Source organism: Chiloscyllium punctatum, chromosome 2, assembly GCF_047496795.1.
Source record: "Chiloscyllium punctatum isolate Juve2018m chromosome 2, sChiPun1.3, whole genome shotgun sequence".
Lineage (NCBI taxonomy): Eukaryota > Metazoa > Chordata > Chondrichthyes > Orectolobiformes > Hemiscylliidae > Chiloscyllium > Chiloscyllium punctatum.
This window is the reverse complement of record NC_092740.1, coordinates 57,263,680-57,286,392: the sequence shown is the minus strand read 5'-3', so window position 1 is coordinate 57,286,392 and position 22,713 is coordinate 57,263,680. Positions and strand designations below refer to the sequence as shown.

The 22,713-nt window shown below is 42.6% G+C and overlaps 1 protein-coding gene across 3 annotated transcripts in view; it reads left to right on the top strand.

Annotated features, from left to right (window-relative positions):
* The first annotated feature begins 22,208 nt into the window (after window positions 1-22,208).
* Window positions 22,209-22,713, top strand: part of LOC140484450 (arrestin domain-containing protein 3-like) — a 78,494-nt gene continuing 77,989 nt past the window's right edge. Inside the window, exon 1 of one of the 3 annotated variants that reach the window (XM_072582888.1) lies at window positions 22,209-22,699. In XM_072582888.1, the coding sequence (XP_072438989.1) occupies window positions 22,432-22,699 (268 nt within the window). In that variant the 5' untranslated portion in view covers window positions 22,209-22,431. The remainder of the gene's footprint in view (window positions 22,700-22,713) is intronic. The other 2 variants (XM_072582873.1, XM_072582872.1) reach the window with 2 other exon arrangements.

Sequence of the window (22,713 nt, the reverse complement as noted above, 5' to 3'; positions counted from 1 at the left end):
GGAATAGTCACCCCTCTCAGGCTTGCATCTTTACTGATGGACTCGGCAAATGACTATGCAGCACACAAACAAGGCAGGAGAGAGAGGGCAGTCCTGCCTGACTCCAGATCTGACTGGGAAGCTATCTAATTCCCACCCATTGACTGAGACTGCACTGACAATGTTGGTGTAGAGCAGTCAGATCCAATTGCAGATTCCCTCCCCAAAGCCCATTTTGGAGAGAACATCTCTCATATACCTGTGTGATATCCTGTCAAAGGCTTTCTCCTGGTCCAGTCTGATCAGGCAGATGTCCAACCCTCTGTCCTGCACGTGGGCGATTGTATCCCTGAGAAGTGTGAGACTCTCAGTGATCTACCTGGCCGGTACAGCACACATTTGGTCAGGGTGGATCACCGATCCCAGAGCAGACCTGACCCAGTTGCCGATGACCTTTGACAAGATTTTGTGATCCGCGTTTAATAGTGAGATTGGTCTCCAATTTCTGAGTTCCTCCCTCTCCCCCTTCCACTTGTAGATGAAGGTGATGATGCCTTTCCTCATGGATTCACTCATGGTATCTGCCAGAAGCATACTGACATACACCTCCAGCAAGTCCTGACCAATCAAGTCCCAGAGAGAAGAAAAGAGCTCGACCGGTAAGCAGTCGCTTCCGGGAATTCTATTCTTTTCTAAGGACTCGAGGGTCTTGGTCAGCTCATCCAGAGATAGCAGCTGGTCCAGCCTCTCCCGTGTTCTGTTGTCTAAGACCTCCTTGATAGAGGACAGGAATGACTGGGAGGCCGCGCTGTCAGTTGGCTTCGAGTCATACAGACTGGCATAGAAGGATTTGCTGATCCTCATGACGTCAGCCTGAGATGATGTTATCGAGCCATCTTCTTCCTTCAGGTTGCTGAGCATGGAGCTGTCTTTGTGCACCATCTGGAAGAAGAAACGTGAGCACTTCTCGTCCTGCTCCACCGAGCAGACCCTGGACCGGAAGATTATCTTGGAGGCCTCCGAGGCAAAGAGTGAGGCTTTCTGGCCCTTCACCTCCTTGAGGTCCTCCGTGACATCGACCCCCATCATCTGCAGTAGGGGCAGGTTCTGCATACTTTGCTGGAGTTGGGACAGTTTTCCCCGCCTCTCTCTCGTCTGCTGAATACCTTTGAGGATGAAGAACCTCTTGATGTTCCCTTTTACTGTTTCCCACCAGTCTGCTGGGGACTCAAAGAGGGGCTTCACGGTTCTCCAACCTGCATAGTCCCTCTTGAGCTCCTCAATGTTTCCTGGGGACAACAGCTTGGTGTCCAGCTTCCACGTTCCCTTACCAGCCTGCTGCTTGTACTGTAGGTGACAATTGGACAGCAGGAGGCAGTGGTCAGAGAAGAACCCTGGCTTGACATCAGTGGATCTGACCGAGAGTGTTCGAGAGACAAACAGGTAATCTATCCTTGAGCGGATAGACCTGTCTGCCCGTGACCAGGTGTAACTACGCTGCGCTCCATCTGCAGTGGTGCTGAAGACGTCATGCAGCTTGGCATCTTTGTCCGTTTCCATCAGGACTCAGGACATGGCATCCAGTTTACTGCCCACCCCCCGCCCCGCAGGATCGTCCATCTGCATCAATGATACAGTTGAAGTCTCCGGCCAGAATGGCTAGCCTGGACGTAGCCAGCAACAGTGGAAGCTGCTGCAGGATGGCCAACCCGTTGGGGCGTACACGTTAATTAGTCTCAGGGGAGCGTTTCCATACATGACATCAGCGTCGAGGAGGCGCCCACCCACTACCTCCTTAACCTCGGAGATGGTGAAGTTGCCTCCTCACAACAGGATACCCAGGTCGGAGGTGCGGCTATCGTTGTCCCCGGACAAACTGACGGCCCATGGGCCCACAAGCTTGACCATCTCCTGTAGCTGCTGAGGTGCGGTATCCCACACTCCTGCAGAAACAGGACATTGGTTTTGACATTGACGAGGAAGGCCAACGTAGAGATGGCAATACTGGCAATTTTTATCACCACTTTCACACTTTATGAGGTTACCAGTGTCCATTTGCTGCTGGTCCTGCCTCTCTGGGGTAGCTGTATGCATCCCTGTGGTGTAAGCGAACTGCTGGACACTCGCAGGGCTGAGATAGCTGTCCGGCTCTATACTGTGGACATTTCCCCGCTCTGGTGTCTTCAGGGCGGGACCAGGATTCACCCAGTCCAGTCCTCTGTCTGACAGTGGGGCTGTCAGAGAATCACTGCTCCCAGGTGGGTATCTCCTGGTTCTCACTGGGTGGGGGGTGGTCTTTACCAGTCCCCTCAGAGGGTTCGTTTCCTGTTTGGTGGGTGCTGCCCTCCTTTCTCCCTGCAGCACTCTGTCTCTTCCTCTGGTGATGACCCATACAGTTGAATGTCAAGAAGAGAGAGTTAAATTCTGTCTTATTGGATATAATCATTGTCCGGCATTTGTATGCCATGAATTTTACTTGCAGTTTATCAATCCAAGCCTGAATATTGTCGAATTCTTGTTGCCAGTGAACATACACAGCATCAATAGTAGAGGTATTCTGAATGCTACTCACCATTGTGAATTCATCTGGAAATATCCCCAAATTTGACAATGACAGAGGGAAGGTCATTGATAAAGCACCTGAGATGGTTGGACTCATGACAGTAACATGTGGAACTCCTACGACCTCTGGTGCCGAGATGAGATCATTGACCTGAGACAATCACTTTCCTTTGATCTCGGTATGGATTTTGTGGAGAGATTTTCCCCCGATGCCCACAGACTTCCAGTTAGTTCAGACTCCTTGATGCCGCACGTACACCTTGATGTCAAAAGGCAGGTACTCCAACTTGACCTCAGGAATTCAGCTCTTTCATGCATGGACTGAGGTTGTAATGGAGTATGCAGATGATTAACAGTGAGAAAAAAAACAAGCATGAATGAAAGAATGATTGCTGAGTAAGTGTTGTTTATGAGCACTATTGTTGACAGCATACATCACTTTGCTGATGGAGAATAGATTGATCGGGCGGTGAACTCCCAGATTAGACTTGTCCTGTTTTGGGTAGAGGACATACCTGGGAAATTTTCAATATTATCAGGTAACCGTGCTGGGTAGCTCAAGAAGAGCAGCATGGATAGAATGTGCAAAAATGAGTCCAGCTGAATACTTTCACATGAGAAGTAGTTGTGAAGAAAATGGTACAACTCCTGCTCTTGTGATTTGTTCTCAGCTCTAGCTGTATGTATAAATATATATTTTAAAACATGCAAAAATCTCTCACCTTCTCCATTAGCTGTTGGTCAATGGGATATTATTCTTTGAAGAATGGAGTCCAGATAATTCAAAGTTACTGAACTCTTAACTGTTGAATTAAGGCCAACTGACACTTTTTGCCATTTGAGGGTGTTAAATAAAGTGGAACTCCAAACACGCTTTGGGATAACTCCTTTTGATGAGGTAGGCACAGCTATTCCAATGTCAGGGAATCTGCTATAGTGAGCAGTGACAAAAGTGGGTACTCACTAGTGTGCAAATCTGCAATATCAGTAACACTTCCAATCCATAGACTTGGAAATAGTTCATGCATCTTGAAAAAAATTACAAAGATTTGAAATTGGAAACTGATTGATTTTGTGCCATACCATGTGGCCAGCTCTTGAGAATTACACCTTGACCGAAAGAGTGGTATTTCTTTGTGACATTCATGAGTGAAAGACACAACATGTTCTCTTGGTTACTACAGAATGATGATATAGCTACCACAAAACAAGACATCCAATGTCGTAGTAATGGCAAACTTATTTTAAATATCATGATCACCTTGCAGTGTGCGAGTGATTTTGTTTGTAGATGCTCTCTTGATCATGTCTTCCAAGTTTCAAGATCCCATAACTTCATACATGTTTGCTTCGCTTCATCTTGTGTTGTTGCTGCTTTGGTCTCAGCTAGTCTTAGCAACTTCAGTATTGTTTTTAGACTTTAGGTAAGAGGTTGTTTAGCAATCTTTTTTTCACAACTAGTAAAACTGACTATTGGTAGGAAATATATTTCGTTAGGTTGAGTTTTTCAGACTTATATTCAACATGGAATTCACTCTTGGAGTTAAGAGTATCCAAACTCTACTTGAGTAGTTAGTTTACTATGTGGGCTGTTGAACAAGATTACTTGTGATCCCTGAGGGGTCTGGACAGGATGTTTCCTCGTGTTGGTAGAGTGAGAAATAGAGTTAATGTTTTGAGACAAGTATCAGACTGGAAGCAATAACTTGTCTCTGTCTGCACAGATGCTACCAGACTGCTGAGTTTCTCCTGTATTCTCTGTGTCTGTTTCAGACACACAGCATCTGGAGCATTCTGCTTTTACTAGAAATCAGAGGTCGCTCATTTCAAACAGATAAGATGTAAAATCATTTCTCTGTGGGGAGTTTTTGGAACACTCTTCCTCAAAAGGTGGTAGAAATTATAGAAGTTATAAGGGAAGTGGCAGATGGAATTGAATTTAGTAAATATGAGGTGTTGCATTTTGGTAAGGCAAACCAGAGCAGGACTTACAGAGTTCATGTTAGGGCTCTGGGAAATGTCAAAGAACAAAGTGACCAATGAGTGCAGGTGTATACTTCCTTGAAAGTGGCAATGCAATTTGATTAGGTGGTGAAGAAGGTGTCTGGCACGTTTGCCTTCATTGGTCAGATTATTGCACACAAGACTTGGAACATCATGTTACAACATCATGCTCAATTTGAGCACTTTTATTGGTGTGCACACGAACTGCATAGAAAATGTGGTCAGGTGCACAACTGTGGAAATTGATAGGGATGTCACAATAGGACTTTAATTACAGCCATATAAAAGCTAAGTACTACAGGTGCAAGAAATCTGAAATAAAATCAGAAAGTGCTGGAGAAACTCAATGTATCTTGTGGCAACTATGAAGAGAGAAACAGAGTTAATGCTTCAAGTCCCAGCCAATAGTCAAGAAACACATAGTTGGCTGCTGTGTTCAAAAAAGAAAACAAAAATATATTTCAGGTCATCTATCTCTACATGCATGTGAACATCTATATTAAGAGCATGAGTTAGCCACTCAGCTCCCCCAAGTCTATTTTGCCATTCAGTAAGATCATCGATTATTTGAATGCTCCACATTGCCCATGATTACCTTTCACTCTTTTCTTATCAAGGATCTACCTATTTCTGCTTCAAAATATTCAAGAATTTCGTTTCACCACCCTTTTAGGAATGAAGTTTCAAAAGGGAGAAAATTTGGCCTCCTCTCTATCTTGAACGGGAAATGCCTTATTTTTAAACAGAGATCCCTAGTTCTAGATTCTCCCATGACAGGAAACATCTTCTCCACATCCACCCTATTAACAACCCTCAGGATCTGACTTTGTTCAATAAAATACTGCAAATACAATTCCAGCCTGTCCAAGCTTTCCTCATAAAACAAGCCCTGCATCTTCCATAAATCCAGGAAATATTCAATGAAGCCCTATAAGACTTGATTCCAATGCATTTCCATTCTTCTTTAAATCAGGACCAAACATTGAACACAATGCTCAAGATGCGATCTCATCACATGATGTCCTAACTCCTATACTCAGTGCTCTGACCTATGAAGGCAAGTGTGTCAAGTGCCTTCTTCACCACCCTGTCTACCTGCGAGGCCACTTTCAAGGAACTATGAACCTGCATCTATAGAACTGAAGCCTAACTCTGATACTTATGTATTCAATTTTCCCCTGCTATAAATGGTAACATTTTGTTGTTTTTCTTAAATATTTGCTGTGCCTGCAATCTTACCTATGTGATTCATGCACTAGGAGACCCAGATCCCAATGTATTTCAGAGCTCTGAACTCTCTCACTATTTAAATAATATGCTTTTCTTACTCTTCCTGCCAAAAGGATCAATTTTGTAATTTCTCACATTATATTTTGCCCGTTCACTTAACTTATCCATATCCCTTTGGAGACTCCATTTTTCTTCTTCACAACTTGCTTGCCTATCTATCTTTATGTCAGCAGTAAAGTTAACAACAGTACTCTGGTGCTTCATTCAAGTCACTTGCAAATGTTGATGCCCCGTGGCACAATGCTTGTTACATCTTGCCTACCCAGTTAGCTAGCCAATTTTCTATCTGTGTCAATATCTTACCTCCCACACAATGAGCTTTTGTTTTTTGTAATATCCTTTGACATAGCAGCTGATCAAATGTTTTCTGTAAAGGCCAAATTTCGCAAGAATGTTGCCTGTAAGTGCTGTAAGGAGCATGAAGGCTCAGAACGTCCACCTGACAATGCTGCTTTGAACCAGCCCTTTGGCATTCAGTGAATTAGTGGGTCGGTTCTCAGTGATGCTACAATCTCTACTTCACACAATCTAAATTCTGCCTGGATCTCCCAAGCAATAGGAGCTGTCCTGGCTCTGCACTACACAGTGACCAGTGTTACTTGCAATTAAACCTGGCCCTTCTCCGTTCATGACTCCCGTAATATATGGATGCTCAGCCTCCGGCTCCACAGTGAGTGAGCAATCTGCACTTACATGGTAATAGTATCATTATTATGCATAGAATGCATTCACATCAATGGGAAGGCACAGATCAATTCTGGCTTAGGATGTCTGAAGCAAATAACTGACATTACATGACTCATGTGTACACCCACAGCCAGCCATTTGATGACTATTCAGGTCAATTAATCCATTTTGGAAACCTACACACAGTGCATTGACCACTTTCCCTTTATTCACATAGATTAGATGAGATTACTTACAGTGTGGAAACAGGCCCTTCGGCCCAACAAGTCCACACCGACCCGCCCCCACCCAGACCCATTCCCCTACGTTTACCTCTGCACCTAACACTACGGGTAATTTAGCATGGCCAATTCACCTAACCTGCATGTTTTTGGACTGTGGGAGGAAACCGGAGCACCTGGAGGAAACCCACGCAGACACGGGGAGAATGTGCAAACTCCACACAGTCACCTGAGGCGGGAATTGAACCTGGGTCTCTGGCACTGTGGGACAGCAATGCTAACCACTATGCCAACGTGCTGCCCAAACTCTATAAATAACTCTATAAATTAATTAAAATATGATTTAACATTCCCCTTCACAATTACAACCATCTTCCATTGTATGATTTAGAACGATTGAAACCACTGAACAGGTTTTCTCCTGATTTCCATAGACTCCAGTTTTGCTTGGGCTTCTTGATGATTCATGCACTATGAGACCCAGATTCCATTGTATTTCAGAGCTCTGAAATCTCCTACTATTTAGATAATACGCTTCTTTCTTACTCTACTTGCCAAAATGATCAATTTTGCAATTTTTCACATTATATTCCATTTATCATATATTGCCCATTCACTTCACCCAACTACAAAGTCAAATGCTGCCTGCATTTGACCTCATATCTACCACTGATGTCCATGTTATGTTTTCTCAATATCTAGCTTGTTTGGCATGTTTGATAAGGCAAAACGTTGAATATTAACAAGGCAAGTGGGCCCATCAACAAGGTGTTTAACAAGCCATAACCCCTTTAACTGGCACATTGCCATTGCCTTGTGAGAAAATGACTGCACTGCTTGTCAAAAGCATAGAAGATGAAGCAAGATGTTCATGACTTTATGATCAGCTTCTCCAGACTCTTCATCCAATTCTGCCACAAATTTAGCCATATCCCATGTCACTGAGATTATTCTTGAGAAGATTCTGCTTAAGATATTTCTTTACATTCTAGCTAGCTTTCTCTGATACATTTATTCCCTCATCGTTGTTGAATCTTTATTATTTTCTTTCATTATTCTTTGCTGTATTTTTTAAATTTCCTATCCAATCTTTGACCTGTGTCTATTTCTGTGTAATGATATGTTTTTCCTTTACGTTTGGTGCTGTCTTTAAGTTTTTAATTTAACTCAAACGGTGGTTTTCCACTTAGAATTTTACACATTAGTTTTGCTCTTTTGTTCTGGTATGCATACATGACACCATTCTGGTGTATTGACCTTAGCAGCTCAGTTTGCTGATAACTATCAAAATGGGAGTTGAGATTTTACCACAAGCTTTACATTTGATAGCAGCAGCATATTGTGTATAGTGTAGGTCAGCACCACAGCAGAACCATTATTTGGACAAGTCACAACTCTGGCTGTTTTACAGATGGTTTCCTACCATGTGATAGACATGTTCGCTGGAGTCGAACACGGAGTACAATAGCTATTATTGGCAGAGTGGACTTAAACAGCTTAAATAGGTCTGGACTCTGAAGGCGATACTGACCTTGCTATTTCCAATAGGTCTGTCAGGTCTTTCTCATCCTCTAGTGGTTTTTGGCATAATTGACTAGAGCAACAACGTTTAATTTTTTTATGTTTATATATCTATGTTCAATGTCACCAAAGTCACATCAATTGCTCGTTGTCTCAATCTCGTATAATAACAACCAAGTGTTTCAGTTATTATTTCCTCCACCATACCACCATGGTTTCATACAATGTATTTTTGTCAGTGTGAAGAAGATTGTTACTGCACTTATTTTTGCTGAAATTAATTCATTTTAGTCTTGCGCAGCTGCTTCTAATCCTACATCTCTATAGTGGAGCAGTAAGGACTTCATCATATTCAAAATCTGACATTGTGTCTTTTGCAGCGACTTCTGCCAATGTGAGAATACACATTCTGGATGCAGTGCAACAACAGTGTGTGATCAAGGATCTATGGTCCTTTCAAAGAAAAAGCATTTCTTTGATAATCCAAGAATTCCCTCATTTGGGTATAATCTTTGCAAGGTCAATGTGCAAACTTCCCTTTAATCCCAAATTGAAGTGCCTGCCTAACAACAGGCTACAGCAGAAAAATATTACCGAAAACCCCAACTTAAAGTGCTGCCAAAATAAAGTAGATGGATACCATACAAAAGTTGTAGATCTGAAATAAATATTTAATTGTTTCAGCATCTTCATCAATGTTATGATGTTCTTCGAAAGGAACAGTACGTTTCAATAAAGAGCCATTAAAAGCATGTGTGAACTTGATGCATAGAACATAGAACATAGAACAATACAGCACAGAACAGGCCCTTCGGCCCACGATGTTGTGCCGAACTTCTATCCTAGATTAAGCACCCATCCATGTACCTATCCAAATGCCGCTTAAAGGTCGCCAATGAATCTGACTCTACCACTCCCTCGGGCAGCGCATTCCATGCCCCCACCACTCTCTGGGTAAAGAACCCACCCCTGACATCTCCCCTATACCTTCCACCCTTCACCTTAAATTTATGTCCCCTTGTAACACTCTGTTGTACCCGGGGAAAAAGTTTCTGACTGTCTACTCTATCTATTCCTCTGATCATCTTATAAACCTCGATCAAGTAACCCCTCATCCTTCGCCGTTCCAACGAGAAAAGGCCGAGAACTCTCAACCTATCCTCGTACGACCTACTCTCCATTCCAGGCAACATCCTGGTAAATCTTCTCTGCACCCTCTCCAAAGCTTCCACATCTTTCCTAAAGTGAGGCGACCAGAACTGCACACAGTACTCCAAATGTGGCCTAACCAAAGTCCTGTACAGCTGCAACATCACCTCACGACTCTTGAATTCAATCCCTCTGCTAATGAACGATAATACTCCATAGGCCTTCTTACAAACTCTATCCACCTGAGTGGCAACCTTCAAAGATCTATGTACATAGACCCCAAGATCCCTCTGTTCCTCCACCTGACCAAGAACCCTACCATTAACCCTGTATTCCGCATTCTTATTTGTTCTTCCAAAATGGACAACCTCACACTTGGCAGGGTTGAACTCCATCTGCCACTCCTCAGCCCAGCTCTGCATCCTATCTAAGTCCCTCTGCAGCCGACAACAGCCCTCCTCACTGTCCACAACTCCACCTATCTTTGTATCATCTGCAAATTTACTGACCCACCCTTCGACTCCCTCCTCTAAGTCATTAATAAAAATTACAAACAGCAGAGGACCCAGAACTGATCCCTGCGGAACTCCACTTGTAACTGGACTCCATGCTGAATAGTTACCATCTACCACCACTCTCTGACTTCTACCGGTTAGCCAGTTTTCTATCCAATTGGCCAAATTTCCCTCTATCCCATGCCTCCTGACTTTCCGCATAAGCCTACCATGGGGAACCTTATCAAATGCCTTACTAAAATCCATGTACACTACATCCACTGCTCTACCCTCATCCACATGCTTGGTCACCTCCTCGAAGAATTCAATAAGACTTGTAAGGCAAGACCTACCCTTCACAAATCCGTGCTGGCTGTCCCTAATCAAGCAGTGTCTTTCCAGATACTCGTAAATCCTATCCCTCAGTACCCTTTCCATTACTTTGCCTGCTACAGAAGTAAGACTAACTGGCCTGTAATTCCCGGGGTTATCCCTATTCCCTTTTTTGAACAGGGGCACAACATTCGCTACTCTCCAGTCCCCTGGTACCACCCCAGTTGCCAGTGAAGACGAGAAGATCATTGCCAACGGTACTGCAATTTCCTCTCTTGCTTCCCACATAATCCTAGGATATATCCCGTCAGGCCCGGGGGACCTGTCTATCCTCAAGTTGTTCAAAATGTCCAACACATCTTCCTTCCTAACAGGTATCTCTTCTAGCTTATCAGTCCGTTTCACACTCTCCTCTTCAACAATACGGTCCCTCTCGTTCGTAAATACTGAAGAGAAGTACTTGTTCAAGACCTCTCCTATCTCTTCCGACTCAATACACAGTCTCCCACCACTGTCCTTGATCGGACCTACCCTCGTTCTCGTCATTCTCAGGTTTCTCACATATGCATAGAATGCCTTGGGGTTATCCTTGATCCTATCCGCCAGGGATTTTTCATGCCCTCTCTTAGCTCTCCTAATCCCTTTCTTCAGGTCCCTTCTGGCTATCCTGTATCCCTCCACTGCTCTGTCTGAACCTTGTTTCCTCAACCTTATGTAAGCCTCCTTCTTCCTCTTTACTAGACATTCAACCTCCCTCGTCAACCAAGGCTCCCTCACACGACCATTTCTTCCCTGCCTGATCGGTACATACATATCAAGGACACGTCGTATCTGCTCCTTGAAAAAGTCCCACATTTCCACCACATCCTTCCCTCACAGCCTATGCTCCCAACGTATGCTCCTCAAATCCTGTCTTACAGCATCGTAATTTCCCTTCCCCCAATTGTAAAATCTACCTTGTTGTGCGCACCTATCTCTCTCCATAACCAAGGTGAAAGTCACAGAATTGTGGTCGCCATCACCAAAATGTTCACCCACCAACAAGCCCACCACTTGTCCCGGTTCGTTACCGAGTACCAAATCCAATATGGCCTCCCCTCTGGTTGGACAATCTACATACTGCGTTAGAAAAGCTTCCTGGACACACTGCACAAACACCGCCCCATCCAATCTACTTGATCTAAAGAGCTTCCAATCAATATTTGGGAAGTTGAAGTCGCCCATGACTACGACCCTGTGGCTTCTGCACCTTTCCAAAATCTGTTTCCCAATCTGTTTCTCCACATCTCTGCTGCTATTGGGGGGCCTATAATAAACACCCAATAAGGTGACTGCACCTTTCCTATTTCTGACTTCAGCCCATACTACCTCCAGAGGCAGATCCCCCTCAAACTTCCTTTCTGCAGCCGTTATACCATTTCTAATTAGCAATGCCACCCCCCCTCCTTTTTTACCACCATGCAAAGCCAATGGATTTTGTTCTTCCTTTGCTACAGTCTTTTTACAGATCCACATGTGTGCTAGCCATAAACGGACAAAGTGTAAAATGCAATTCTAAGTATATTAAATGGCTCAGCTATGCCTAGAAACCTGTACACACTGGGACCAAACAACTTCAAAGCTTCTATCAACATCAAGATGTGGAAAATCAAAGATGGTGCGAAGACGTTTAAAAATAAACACGAACAGTGACTGAGAGAGAATAGAGGGAGAGAGAAACGGAAAGAAAAGGCAGCTACTTGAGCCAACAATCAGCCATCTGTTCTAGCAACCAACAACTGAAGCACATACAGTCGGAGACAAAGATAGCGATAATATACCATCAGCAATCCTTCGCCAATATTGAGATTTTACTTCCACCCAGCCACCCACAATGAAATATCATTCACAACATGAGAGATTGTGAACAAATGAAGACAACTCAAAATTTGGCCTATTAACTTTTGTTTGATTTTGATAATTCATAATCATAAGATTCACAGAATCACATAGATTTTACACTCTAGTATAATGGTAACAAGACATTTTACACAACTGGTTTATACCAGTCTTTTTATAGCCCAGACAAAGTTCGTTTCATTTTAATGACCTCTCACCACTTTCCCCGATTTGGATAGATTATTCTATGCATTAGCCTCTTTATTTGATTTGTTTCTAGCTGTCGTATAATTGTTTTCCCTTGTTCGGCACTCAACAATGAAAAGAAACAATTTCTTCACATCTAGCCTAATCATACACTCTATCTGGTTTCCTGTTAGTCTTCATTTCATGATAGAAAATACTTTTAAATCATTCGTTTCCAATATTTGCATCCACTCAAGTCAGGAAAATTGTAATAATTTTTGCACTCTCCGTAATGCTTTAATATTATTTTCTTTTGTATGAATTCCAGAATGTTAATATTCCATGTGTGATAAACTGACAGTATGTGTAACTTTTGCATTCCATTCCTTTAGAAATTAACACTCGTGATTTATTTGCACACTTTATGGCCCTCTCACTTGATAATATTCCTTAAGTATATAAATGTATTCCTAGTCCATTTGCTTCTCTACCTTTTTACTTTCTTACCTTTCAAGGATGTAGTCAGGTCTCTTGGCATTTCGCATATCGGGCTGTGCAGCACTGTCAGTCTGTCAGGTCCATCCAGAGAAAGTAAAGGGAAAGGGTTTTGAAGGTAGAGACAAGGAGGGAAAATACCACAGCATACTTGGCAACTCATCCTTTGGGATTGGGACTTCAATCTGGAGAGAAGGTGACCAACAATTGTGAATGGAGAGAACCGTATTTGTAAGATGGGAATGCAATACTGAAGGAGGAGATTCATCCACAGTCAGTAGCATCCTGACTTCAATGAGAAGACAAAGTATACGACCGCACCTGACATGGTCAGTTCACATGCCAAGGGGTGGGGACAAAGGTGGATGATTGAAGACTCATGGAGGTGGGTCAAGTGGGAGCCTGGGAACATATAAAGCTTATGGGGTTCATTGCAAGAGCTATCAGGAAGGAGATCTGAAATCCCTAGCAGCCTCACTGACACTTGGATAGGAAAGATGAAATCCACTGACCAAAGAGCACTGACAATCACTGACCACTGTGCTGAACATCAAAACTACTCAATGGGAAAGAAAATGGCGGCAACCACACCCAGAGTGCAGTAAACGACTTGACCTGCAAGGGAGGGGACTGCAGGACACACCGATGTAAAGCACCATAAAGGGAACTATTACACACAGACCCATTCACTGAATAGACCCAGATGTGGGGGATCCTTAATCCCTGGCCATCGTAATGCATTGGTTGCTTGTTTGTTCTGTGTCTGACATTGCTGATCACCTCATTCACATTAAATGTGAAGGACATTTAGTTTGAGAAGAACAGAATAAGGATATGGTAGGACAAGGGGCAATGGTGTCAGCAGGACCCTTTGCCCAATATACACATTATTCATCTTGCTTTCACATGCTGCAGCAGGCTCTCAACACAGACATTGATATATGGTGCAGCCTGTGTGGGTATGAACATCAGTATCATGCTGACACATGTGCGTACTGGTTGCATTGAATCACAAAACACAAACTTGTCAAGGCAAAGTAGTAAATTATGTACAGGTGTGCAAATTCAAGTTTGGTGCATTTTCTCCAGTGAAGTGCCCTCAACAGGTTTTCTTCCTTCTCTCTCTCCCACCATTTCTGTGAGTTTCTTTAGTTCTGCAGCTGGGAGTGGAGGGAGCCTGCTCACCTGTGGAGCCCATTAGCTCTGGAGGTTTGGTTGGATAGTTCTGGGGCATTTATGTTTGAATAGTCTAGACATGCTGAGGGTTTTCTTGCCAGAGGCAAGTGGACTCTCCTCGCTACTACTTCCAAGGTTCACACAGGGGAACAGGCAGGGTGGAGGTGGAAGGTAAGGTCATCTCTGGAGGATCGTGAATGGTGACCTCTGAGGGGCCTGTGTGTGGTTTGCCTCCAGCTGGATGCCTTCAAGCGCCACCCTACTCATTGTCAGGTGGGAACAACTAGAACACAGGCCGGGTTCCCCCTGGTCCCGTTGCCATGCTTTTGCCCCTGAAGAGCAATGGTTGGGGCAGTGTATTGCAGATGTATATGCCTGTCCAGCCCCCAAACTGCCCATAAGGCAGCCAAATAGTCACATGATTGGCTACATTGATGTAGTTACTGGAAAATGAGGGCCATGAGACCCATTGGCTGAGGGGTCAAAGATGAGGAGACATAGTTTTAGGATAAGGAGCAGCAGATTCAGAGGGAATTTAAGAAATAACTTTTTTTTTCACTCAGAGAGTGGTGTGAATCTGGATTGCACTGCCTGGGTGGTTAGTGGAAGCTGGAAACCTTACAACCATTAAAAAAAAGTTGGATGAGCACTTTGAGATATCATAATATTCAGAGATGTGGGGCAAGTGCAGGAAATTGAAATTAGGTGCAGTTAGTGGTCGTTATTGTCAGTGCAGACTATTGGGCCAGCATTTATTGCTATCCTCAATTAGTCTTGAAAAGGCAGTGGTGAGCTACCTTCTTGAAGAGTTGTGGTCCATTTTCTGTAGGTATACTCACAATCCTGTCCAGGTTTTTGACCCAGTGACAGTGGAGGAATTATGATATATTTCCAAGGGAGGATTGTGAGTGGATTGGAAGGGAACTTGGTGTTTGTGGTCTTCCCATACATCTGTTGCCCTTGTCCTTTTAGGTGGAAGCAGTTGTAGGTTTGGAGAATGCTGCCCAAGGAGCCTTGGGGAATTTCTATAGTGCATCTTATAGTTTGCACATACTGCTACTACTCTACTACTGAGCATCAGTGGTGGAGGGGTGTGAACGCTGGTAGACGTGGTGGCAATGAAGGAGATCGATTTGTCCTTAATGGCGTCAAGTTTATTTTGTATTGTTGGAGCTGCACCCATCCAGGCAAATCAGGAGAATTCCATCACATGTTTGACTTCTGCCTTGTTGATAGTGGACAAGCTTTGGGGAGCCAGGAGGTGAGTTACCCACTGAAACATTCCTAATTTCTGTCCTGCTCTTGTAGCCACAGTATCTATGACGAGTCCAGTTCAGTTTCTGATCAATGGCAACCATTGATAATGAGGGAATCACTGAAGATCACATCATTGAATGTCAAAGAATGATGGTTCTCTTCTCTCTTGTTGGAGATGGTTTTTTCATTGCTCTTGTGTAACATGAATATTAGTTGTCTAGATCTTGCCACATTTGAACATCAACTGCTTCAGTATCTGAGGACTTGCAGATGATGCTCAATGTTGTGCAATCATCAGCTAACATCTCTAATTCTGACTTTATGATGGAAGAAATGCTATTGATGAAGCAGCTGAAGATGGTTCTTCAGCTGGGACACTACCCTGAAAAACTCCTGCAACTATATCCTGGAGTAAAGCTAACTCATCCATAGTTAACCACATTGCTATGGGTCGGATGTAACATGTAGAAAGTTCTCCGATGATCAAAGACGTTATTGATCCAGATGAGTTTTTATAACAATCCAGTGGTTTTGAGGTCATTATTATTGGGATTAGCTTTGTATTCCAGACTTCCTTAGTTCTTTGAATTAAAATTCCTTCACGTGCTGACTTGGAATTTGAACTCATGCCTCAACAGCACTTGTACAGATCTCTGGATTAGATCTACCTCACTTTTTAAAAACGTATTGAACTTGTTTGCTTATCCTCTGGCAGTATTCCATTTGAAATCTCTTTAAACCAGTTCAAACACCTCTGTAATTTCCTCCCCAGTCTCCTTTGAAAATAAATAGTTCCTCAATCTGAATTGAATAGAGTCAAACAGCACAGAAACAGACCCTTCATTCCAACCAGTATGTGCTGACCATAATACCATATCCCTAATTAAATTAGTCTCACCTGCCTGTGCTTGGCCCACATCCTTCCAAACACCTCTTATTCATGTACTTATCCAAATGACTTTTAAATGTTATAACTGTAAGCATATCCATCACTTCCTCTGGAAATTCATTCCACACACTAACCACACTGTGTAAAGAAAAAATTGCTCCTCATGTCCTTTTTAAAGCTTTCTCCTCCCACCTTAAACATATGCCTCCTAGTCTTGAACTGCCCCAACCTAAGGAAAAGACCTTTGCCATTCACCTTATCTTTGCCCTTTGTGATTTTATAAGCCTCTATAATTTCACCTCTCCTGCACTCCACTGAAAAGGTTCCAACCTCTCCTTTAACTCAAGCCCTCCAATCCTGGCAACATCCTTGTAAAAACCTGCGGAAAGAAGTGCAGACGCTCTAAATCAGAAACAAAACAGAAGTTGCTGGCAAAGCTCAACAGGTCTGGCAGCATCTGTGAAGAGAAATCAGAGTTAATGTTTTGGTATGTTCTGAGGAAGGGTCACACTGATTTCTCTTCACAGATACTGCCAGACCTGCTGAGTTTTTTCCAGCAACTTCTGTTATTGTAACATCCTGGTAAATCTTTTCTGAAGCCTTTCCAGTTTAATAATAACCTTCCTGTAGCAGGGCAACCAGAACTGATCACAGAACTCCAGAAGAGGTCTCACCAACGTCCTGTACAACCTCAAGATGACATCCCAAATCCTAAACCCAAAGATCTGAGCAATGAAGGCAACTGTGCTAAACACCTTCTTAACCATCCTGTCTATGTGTGATGTAAACTTCAAAGAATTATGTACCTGGACCTCTATCTCTCTCTGTCTACAACATTGCCCAAGGGTCTACCTTTAATTATATAAGTCCTGTCCCTGTTTTACCAAAATGCAATATCTCGCATTTATCCAAAGTAAATTCCATCTGCCACTCCTCAGTTCATTGACCCAATTGATCAAGATCTCTTTGTAATCTTAGATAACCTCCTTCACTGTCCACTACACCACCAATTTTGGTATTATCTGCAAATTTACTAACCATGCCTTCTATATTCTCATGAGATTAATTTGCGTTCCACATCACATGAACATAGCAATAACCAGTTCAGCTAGTTTTCCAATGACAACTTTTGTAGTCAAGTAAAGAGTGAAGGGCCAACCTGTAGCTTCCTTTCATGTTTTTGTTTTCATACAAAGTTACACATTACTCTGCCAGCAAAATCTACTCTGGACAAAAAGGATTTCTCTTCACAGATGCCGCTAGACCTGCTGAGCTTTTCTGTTTTTGTAACATCCTGATAAATCTTTTCTGATGCAGCTCCAGCTTAATGGTAACCTTCCTATAACAGGGTGACCAAATCTGAACACAGAACTCCAGAAGAGGTCACACCAACATCCTGTACAACCTCAACATGACATTCGAATTCCTATACTCAAGGATCTGAGCAATGAAAGCAACGGTGCTAAACACCTTCTTGACAATCCTGTCTACATGTGGTGTAAACTTCAAAGAATTATGTACCTGGACCCCCATGTGTCTCTCGGTTCTACAATACTGCCCAAGGGTCTACCTTCAATTGTATAAGTCCAGCCCGTGTGAGCTTTACCAAAATGCAATATCTCACATTTATCCAAAGTAAGTTCCATCAGCCACTCCTCAGCTCATTGACCCAAATGATCAAGATCTCTTTGTAATCTTAGATAACCTTGTTCACTGTCCACCAGACCACCAACTTTGGTGTCAACCACAAACTTACTATTCTCATGAGATTAATTTGCATTCCACATCACATGAACATAGTAATAACCAGTTCAGCTAGTTTTGCAATAACACCTTTTGCAGTCAAGTAAAGAGTGAAGAGCTTTCCTTTCATGTTTTTGTTTTCATGCAAAACTATCCATTACCCTTCCATCAAAACCTACTCCGGACAAAGCCTTTATTTCTTTACTATATCCAGTCCCTTTGCCTTATATCCATGACATTTAATCTGTTTGTTTTTCCCTTTTACACAACTCTGACCTCTCCTTTTATTCTACACCCCTCCTCCCCTTTCAACAGGACATAACCCATCTAATTTTCATCCCTTACCAATTCTAAAAAGTATTGTGCAGCCAAGAATGTTAACTCCCTTTCTGTCTTCACAAATATTAAGAGTTTTTCTAGCACATCATTTTTTATTTAAGTAATCAATGTGCCCTGCTTTTAACAATTAGTCTGAAAGCATGTTATGAGCATACAGGCAGATGGAAAAAAAAACAGCTTGCTCACTGAGCCTATATCAAACAGTCAGGATGTAACTGAGCACTCGGGTGCCTTAAATTCCCTCCACTAATTCCTGGGAGAAGAGAAAAATAATAAACAAGCATGAGTCAATTTAGAGAAAGATGATCTATGTAAATGAATTCAAGAGAATGCCATGAGTTTATGGCAGAAGTAGCTTTGTGATAGTTTCCCACATAATCTGAGGGCATAGTCTAATATTCCAAAACCACTTGCTCCCATCATTTTGGATCTATCAATCCAGATTACAAAGCAAATTATCTGACCATTGTTAAAAATCATACAATACTAGTTTTTAGTCCCACTGGTTTAATTGGAAGCATTAGCTTTTGGAGCGCTGCTCCTTCATCAGGTGACCATTATCACATTGTTATTTTTGGGAACTAGATATATCAAATTGGCTGCTCCTTTTCCTATATTCAACATCAACTACATTTTACTAACTGGAAAGTTGTTGACTTCCAAAGGTCGTGAACCAAAAGCTTTAACCAAAAGCTACACCTTTCTGTAACCTTGGCTTTGCTCTTTAGAGTTATAAATTTCTCCTCACTCGAACCTTCATGTATCTTTTTGAGTTTAAAGCATTATCCACAGCCCTAGTTGAAGGAGTCGTCAGTACATTGGTTCTTCAGACAACCACTTAATTTACACTTATGACTGTATCAACCCTCTCTAAAAAATATATTTTGGAATTACAAGTTAAAAATGTCTGTAGTACTTCAAATTTCTGAATTATGGTCATGACATAGGTGAGTTACACACTACAGAAACCCTAGCATCTGACTAGTCTGATAGCCATAGTTCAGTTCAGTTTCTGATCAATGGTAAACACCAGAATGTTGTTAATGAATGATTCAGCAATGTAATGCCATTGAATATCAAGGGGCGATTGTTAGATTCTCTCTTACTTGAGATGGTCATTAACTGGCACTTGTGCGACATCAATGTTACTTGGCACTTATCAACCCAATTCTGAATATTGTTCTATGTCCTGATGCATTTGGTTATGACTGCTTTAGTATCTGAGAAGTTATGAATGGTGCTGAACATTGTGCAATCATCAGTAAACATCTCCATTTCTCACCTTATGACACAAAGATTATCGATGAAGCAACTGAAGATGGTTGGGTCGAGGCCACTACCCTGAGCAACTGCTGAAGAGATGTCTTGGAGCCGAGAAGATTGACTTCCAATAACAACAACCATTTTCCTTTGTGCTGAATATAACTCCAACCAATTAGAGTCATAGAGATGTACAGCATGGAACAGATATCCCAACCCAATCTAGTCCCACCTGCCAGCAGTATTCTTCTGATTTCCGATGTCTCCAGTTTTGCTAAGGCTCCTTAATGACATACTCTGTTGAATCCTATGTCAGTATCACTATCACTTCACCTCTGGATTCAGCTGTTTTATCCACATTTGGGTTTGGTCCAAGATTGTAAAAATATCAGGCACCAAGTGGTCCTGGCAGAACCCAAACTAGTATCAGTTAGTAGGGTATTCCTTTGCAAGTACAGCTTAATAGCAATGTAGCAGAGTCTCAATGCACTTCCCTTTACTATGTGCAAAACTGCCCATCTTAGACCTGCTGCATTGTTACACAAAATTCCAATGCAAGCTGAAGAAACAGTATCTTGTTGTTGGCCTAAGCAATTTATAGACTTCAGGCTCATCACATCAAAACGTAAACGCTGTATCCCATTTTGATTACAGCCCCTCCTAACCCCTACGTGAGTATGATGTCAACAAGTGTTTAAATTAGAGTGGTGCTAAAAAAGCAAGCAGGTCAGGCAGCATCCAAGAAGCAGGAAAATCGGCATTTCAGGCAAAAGCCCTTTATTAGGTAGTATAGCTGAATGGTCTAAGGCACTGGGTTTAAGCTCTAGTCTCTATCAAGGTGTGGGTTCAAATCCTGATACTGCCAGCATGATGAATAGACTCTTGCAGGCAGTTGTATGTGACAGACCTATATAGGTTCTTCACATTTTTTTTGTGGTAGCATAGATGATGTCAACAAGGCCAACCTATTCTGTACTTTGCACAGTTAGCACTTCCTTTGTCTTATGCTCTGAGCACCATTAATATCTGTTCTACTCACTTTGTCAATGGTATAAAAAAACCATAATTTCCAGCCCTCTTCAGTTCCAAAGAAGCATGATATGTTCCTACCGACATAGCAGGTCCATGGCAATGCCATCTCCCTGGCCCTACACTCATGCCTGGAAAGTCTGGATAACAAGGATACATTTATCAGGGTCCTCCTTATTGACTACAGCTCCGCCTTCAACACCATAATTCCAAACAAGCTCATCTCCAACTCCAAATTTACTGCAGTCAGAATAGATTTCCTCCATGATAATCCTCAACAGCAGTGCCCCACAAGGCTGTGTACTCAGTCCCCTACTCTACTCTTTATACACTCATGACAAATTCCACACCAACTCCATTTACAAGTTTGCTGACAACACAACTGTTATAGGTCGGATTTCAAACAATGAGACAGAATACAGGAAAGAGATTGAGTGCTTAATGGTATGGTGTAAAGACTATAATCTCTCTATCAATGTCAGCAAAATGAAGGAGGTGGTAATTGACTTAAGGAAGTGGAGTGGAGAGAACACAACCCCTCAATGGTGCTGAGCTGGAGATTGACAAAAGCATCAAGTTCCTAGGAGTGATGATCACCAACAATCTGTATGGTTCATCCATGTTGACATTACTCAAGAAAGAATAGCAATGCCTGTACTTCCTCAGGAGTCTAAGGAACTTTGGCATATCCATAAAGCTCTTACAAATATTTATAGATGCACTCAAAAGCATCCTGTCTGGATGCATCATAGTGTGGTATGGCAGCTGCTCTTCCCAAGCCTGAAGGAAACTATAGAGAATTGTGAACACAGCCCAGTCCATCATGCAAACCAGCCTTCCTTCCACTGTCTTCATCTTTACTTCCCACTGTCTCGGGAAAACCACCAACATAATCAAAGACTCTTCCACCCTGGTTATATTCTCTTCCAACACCTTCCATCAGGCAGAAGATATAAAAGTTTGTATACATGTACAAACAGATTCGAGAACAGCTCCTTCCCCACTGTTATCAGACTTTTGAATGGAGCTCCCTAATGTTAATGTTGATGTCTCTGCATTTTATTGGCAGCTGTAACATTGTATTCTGTACTCCGTTCTGTTACCCTGATGCACTGGAGTACGATTTGCCTATAACACACATAAAACAACACTTTTCATTTATTTTTCTTTTTATCTCTCTAAACTCCCCACACGACCGCCTAACTGCGGTAGTGCTTATATTATCCACAGAACCCATGTGTGTGTGCAGGTGTGAGACACAGTAAGCAACACTTTTCACTCAACCTTGGTACACGAGACAGTAATAAATTTAATCATATCAAATCAGGGATACCAGGGTCAACAATGTTAATTGTTTCTCTCTCCACAGATGCTGCTACACAAGCTGAGTTTCTCCAGCGCCGTTGTTTTTTTCAGTTCACTCGTTACTGTTTTTAATATTTTTAGGACATGCAGGCTGCAGTTAACTAGAATTACCATGTTAATATATGTTGCATGTTAATATATGATGCATGCAGAAAAGCATTGGCTCTCACTTAAAACGGAACAAAGTTACAACTACATGGGGAACAAACAATGTAATATCACCGCACCTCCCCCCACCCACGTCCAGCGCAAAAAGTAAGGAAGGCCGTCGTAAAAGTGAAGAGCATGAAAATATACCCATGTCCTGTCAATGAATCTGGACTGAATTGACAGTAAGTGCGTGTGCATTATCTGAAGCCACACAACAGCTCTGTCATGCCAAAAAGGCGGAAGCAGACTGAGCTCACTGCCCTGGCACTGTGGAGTTGCTCATTATACAAAACACTGAACAGGGAAGGGCGGTGTGTTTACCGATCGGTACAAGAAGGGACATTCCCAATCCCGCTTTAGACCGCACTCAATTGGCAGGGGAAGGGTCTCACTTTAAAATCTCTCCACCTCGGGGCCCGCAGCAATGGGGAAAGTGACGAGTTTTACAATACTCTACGACCGCGCCGTGGACAACAACATCCCGACCTACAGCTGCGGGGAATGGGTCTCTGGGCGGATCATTGTCGAGGTCAACGCTGAGATCGAGGTGAAAGCTCTTAAAATTCACGCCAAAGGACAGGCGTATGTCCACTGGACTGAGACGCACAGATCTGGTTCCAATTCGAATACCACTCGACACTACACTCAGCAGATCAGATACTTCAAGCACAAGTACCTGCTGATCGGCGTAGGTAAGTGTGGTCTC